Below are 4,909 nucleotides of genomic sequence, written 5' to 3' on the forward strand. Positions count from 1 at the left end.
CAAACCTTAGGATGCCAGGAAGAAGAATAGTGCCCTGAAAAGTTGGTTTTAGTCTGCATTTGGTCTGTTCAATAGCTGTATTGAAAGGCTTTGTGCCAATGTCTTGCAGTGGTACCGAAATGCCTCTGGGGGAGATCCAGCTGACAGTCCGTTATGCTTCCATACGGCAGAGCCTCGTCGTGCTGGTGAACGGCTGCAGGTAACACTGAAAATCACTGAAAGAGAGGGGCAGAGCTCTCTGGGCTTGTGTCAGTCATTCAGCAAAGCTGGAGTAGAACCAGTGCAGCAGGAGATGTCTTAGCACTGGCTGGCCTCAACCTGTGCAGCCTCACTAGGCCCAGCTCTGGTCAGTGCCAGCAGCAGGTCAGGGAGAGAGGCCGGCGAGTAGGGCCCATTGCAGTAGAGATACTTCATACTGTCATCCACCCAAAACCTCCTCTGAACAGCACTGACAGCTGATGTGTGTCCTGGGGTCTCGTGATAGGCATCATGGCAAGGATTGATCCCTATGACTGAATTTGTAATTGTTAATTTAGGAACCCTGAGAAGTGGCCACACACTCAGTAGTGAAAATTCTGTTTAAATAAATGTTCTGAAAGTTTTAGTCCCAACTCCCAGGATTAATGTTTTTGGCCCATGAAAGTTTGGTTTGATTCCAAGAGAGTCAAGTTATTAAAACACACACTGGGAGAACCTGCCTTGCTTGTCTGTATTTCTTTTAACAGAAACTTAGTACCCTCTTCCAGTCGTGGAGTAGATCCATATGTTCGTATATACCTGCTTCCAGATAGAAGGTGGACAAGCAGGAAGAAGACTTCTGTAAAGAAGAAAACATTGAACCCTCAATACGATGAGAAGTAAGAAAATGTTAATTAAGATTGTGGCTGAAATAGTTATGGTGTCTGTGTAACGAAAGGGCTTCCTAAGGTGTGCTGCTGTTGGTCCTAAGGATTGTCTTGTGAACATTTGCAGGTCTTCTGAAACAAATAGCACTTTAATTGTGATTTCCAAGTACTTGGGGCTTGCTCTGCCTGTGGTGTTGTCTGTCCCTCTGTAGCAGGGCACACCTTCTTCCCTGCCCCTTCCAGCGGGTGCAGGCTGCACTTGCTTCCTTGCAAACAGACATTCCCCTACCCATGTTTAACTCCCTGTCGTGGCAAAGGCAATATTTTCATTCAAATGCCTCACAGAGCCTACTTCTCTGTTCATACTGCTTTGCCTGATGCTTGTTTGGACACCTTTCCAGAAGTCCAAGGCAGAAGTACAGAGCCTTTAGAGACTGGACCATTCTTTGGGCAGACAGATGGATGTTGTCATCAGTACCTGGTGGTACAGGGTAAAATGTTCCCACCCCTTTGCTGACAGTGTCACATGCACAGCTCTGCCACTGAAATGGAATGTGTTTTGTATAAACCCAAACACAGTAATGCTTAGAGGAAGAGCTGTTTTGAGAGGTGGTCTTAATCCCATAATTAGAGGAAGGTACACATATGTGAAAATACGTGAATATTGGGTGATCCTGGTTGGTTTAGATTTTTCCTGTGTTGTGTCCTTTCTGTAAGTCAGAAATGGAGAAAGGATTTTAAAATATTTCATCTTAGCACTCAAAACACTGGAGCTGTGGATTTTTCTGTGTATTCCCAAGTAGCTCCACTGATTCAGCGCCAGCCCAGCTGTTGGGAACATCATCTCGTTTTCCTCATCCTCAGTATTGACGTATCCTGTACATCCTTAATTAAGGATAATAAGTTGGGCAATGCTTAGCTCCAAAACACATTACCTGTTTTACAGCTCTGACTTGAAGAAAAGCTATTCAGGTGGGCAGAACTGATTTAGCATGGACAAAACTCACTTGACATTAGTGATGTGTGCCAGAGGCTTGAGTCAGAGCCATTAAGAATTTAATTGTCACAAGTTTCAGCCTTTGCTCTTCGGTGCAAGGCTATTCTGTGAAATTGGGGGTTTGGCTCAGCTGTTTCCTCTGAGTAATGAAGATTGAATGGCAAACACGCTGGTCTTCCCATGGAGAGGAAAAAAGATGGTAAATGGCATTTCATCATGGATGCATGTTTTCCTCCTTCCCCCTGGCACAGTGAACAGTCTGAACACAGTGTAATAGTCTTTCATGAGGTCTGGAAGAGGTTTCTTGCAATGTGAATGAAATCTAACTAGATTTGCCTTTTCTGTGCCTTCTTTTCCTGTTAAAGTCTTGGCTACTGATGTTGTACTCTGTCACTGTAATCTGGCCACTGATGCTTACAGGATTTTAAGATGTGACTTACGTCTCTCCTTTCTAAACTTTACATTTAGGTTTGAATTTTTTGAATCTTTGGAAAATGTCAAGAAAAGGGCACTGGACATTGCAGTGAAAAACAGCAGGCCGTTCATTTCACAGGAAAGGAAGGAGCTGGGGAAAGTAAGTTTAAAGAATCCACACTACAGATGTAACAGAGCTGAACAGTCTGGGCCATTCCTGTAATCCTGAAATGCAGCTCGCTGGCAATCTGGAAACAACATCTGCCAGATTTTCATCTGAAATCAGGCTGTACCATGTGGAGGCTCCTTTTCACTTGGGCCTGAGATGCAGCCCTAGAAGTAGAAAGTGGGTCTGACTTGGGAGGAGTGCTAGCATAGCTAATCAATTTGTATGCTGAATAATATACAAACAAATAAAATTGGCTTTTTAAAGGTGCGGATCGACCTGTCCCAGGAGGACTTAATAAAAGGTTTTGCACAATGGTAAGTACCATCTCCATACTTCCAAACCCTGCCCATTGCTTTGTTGGGAGTTTGCATGACTGTTGTTGAAGTTCTGGTGACTGGGCTGTGTTTGGGTGAGCAAGAAGAATATCTGACCTGCAAACGCAGGACTAACTTGAACTAATCTGGTAGTTTTATCTAAGTTGTGTGTTAATCCATGGGCTGTGCAGTGCCTGCCCTGTGAGACAACTTTAATGAGATGCCTGTGTGCCAATTATAGTCTTCAGCATATTTTATGTTACCATAAAAGCCATGGGGACACATAAGTAAAAGAATTATGTTTATTAAAGCAACTTTGCAACAAATTTTAACTCGGATAAAGATCTTAACTAAATATTCTGATCAGCAATATATATATGTATGATAAAACTTTAATTACAAAGCATTTATAGAAACTATTATAATAAGCCACTTACAGTTCTGCCTGTATGTTCATTGTGGTTCTGAGGTTTGTGTGTTCATTGGTCTGAGGCAGAGACTGAGAACCTGGCTTGGGTTTTTTTTTCCACTTCTACGTCTGTAGCTAATGGCAGTAGTTCTTCCTTCTGTCTCCTTCAATGGAGCCCAAGGAATGCAGTGTGGGTAGTCCGGGAGCTTGCCATCTGCACAGGCAGTGAGCCAATATTCCAGATAGGAAAACCGTGTTTCCCTGGCCCAGCTTGTGTGTGTGTGTGTGTGTGTGTGTGTGTCTCAAGGCAATTATGGGAGGAGGGAAAAACAACACCCCCAAAGTTCCTGGTGAAGAGCTGAAGTCTGAGGCCACCTCTGGAGCCTCCTTTGTCAGGCTCCCTGTGAAGGCCAAGCAATAAAGCAGCCCAAGTCCTCTCTATTGTGGCAGTTAAAACTGTAAAGAAAGTCTTAAACTACTGTAATTACTTACTGTGTCTGTCTTGCAGGTATGAGTTGACAAGGAGTAGACGCAGGAGAATTTGATTTCTTCTCATGTACATAAGTCACTAATTTTTCGACTTTATATAAATGTACATATCTCTTGTAATTAATGTGTTTTGCACACTCATTGCAAATTTGAAGCAGTCTCTAGCTCAGGACATGTAAATTTAATGATCCCATTTGGAGATTAGTTCTCCCTGAAGTTAAAAAATAAACATATTTCCCCCCCCCCCCGGGAATAATTTGTCCTTAGAGAATAAATCTTTTATTTTTGCCATTTCTGGCAAATCATCCCCCAAAGGACCTGTAAGTTTGAATCCTCTCTTAAGGAAGTGTTGTACCTGGGGATATTTTAGATTGTCAGCCAAGTGTCATTATCTTGCTTGGCAGTCTCATGTCCCCAGGATCTTGTTCATGTTGTTTTAACATGAAAGTGTTGTACTTTTCTAAAGCAGCATTCTTCAGCTGTAGGGCTACAGAACCCATTAAACTTTAATAGCAATTATTTTTTGAGAAACTAAGAAATTGGTATTCCACTGTTCAGAAGTACCTTTGCAGACTGTGGCTGCAAGTATGTAAATAATGAGCTTCCAAAAGCAGGGAGCTTAGTTTACCAAGATGTCATTAAGGTTTAAGTTTGTGACACCTTAATAGGTTTTGTCCTTTGTTACAGTACATTTCAAAATCTTGTAAACCCAGATTATGCCTGAGGAACAGCAGAGTTTTGTAAACTAAACTGTAATATTGAGGCAAAATATTTTTGGAAGCTTGGTGTACTTGTTTCTGTACAATAAACTTGTCTTGCATAAGAAACTTGATCTATTCCTTTCTGAAACTGACTTTTGGAATATGACCATGGTAACCTCTAACCATCATTTGAAGCAAATTTCCAATATTTTTGGCCTAGATTGCATTAATCCAGTCTGCTTCAGTCCATAACATGAGAGAATACTCACTGAGTAACAATGTGGTCACATCCCAAACTAAGCCGAAAATGTAAACATTTTAAAACGGGCTCTCCAGAAAACCAAGATAGGCAAATGCTGAAAGTGTGATGGCTGAGGCAGTTAGAGCACCTTTATCTCATACTGAATGTGTCAGTAACATTCAAAATGCTCGTGGTTATAGTGTGCCTGGTCGTGTGCTGGGTTCAGTTTCCTGGACTGATACAGAGTGTATCTCTCTCTGAGATTGAGAAGACCAGTCAGTAGCAGTTATAATGAAAATTTTTCTTAAATTGACCAAGAATTAAGAAAAA

General features: G+C 41.9%; 1 protein-coding gene across 1 annotated transcript in view; it reads left to right on the forward strand.

The window, feature by feature from the left end:
* The window catches only part of ESYT3 (extended synaptotagmin 3), a 32,866-nt gene extending 28,524 nt beyond the window's left edge, over positions 1–4,342 (forward strand). The window contains exons 20-24 of the mRNA XM_029959888.1: positions 110–199; positions 726–857; positions 2,311–2,416; positions 2,690–2,739; positions 3,657–4,342. Coding sequence (XP_029815748.1) covers positions 110–199; positions 726–857; positions 2,311–2,416; positions 2,690–2,739; positions 3,657–3,693 — 415 coding nt within the window. The 3' untranslated portion in view covers positions 3,694–4,342. The remainder of the gene's footprint in view (positions 1–109; positions 200–725; positions 858–2,310; positions 2,417–2,689; positions 2,740–3,656) is intronic.
* Positions 4,343–4,909: the final 567 nt, after the last annotated feature.

Source organism: Manacus vitellinus, unplaced genomic scaffold, assembly GCF_001715985.3.
Source record: "Manacus vitellinus isolate BGI_N305 unplaced genomic scaffold, ASM171598v3 scaffold_22_pilon, whole genome shotgun sequence".
Taxonomy (NCBI): Eukaryota; Metazoa; Chordata; class Aves; order Passeriformes; family Pipridae; genus Manacus; species Manacus vitellinus.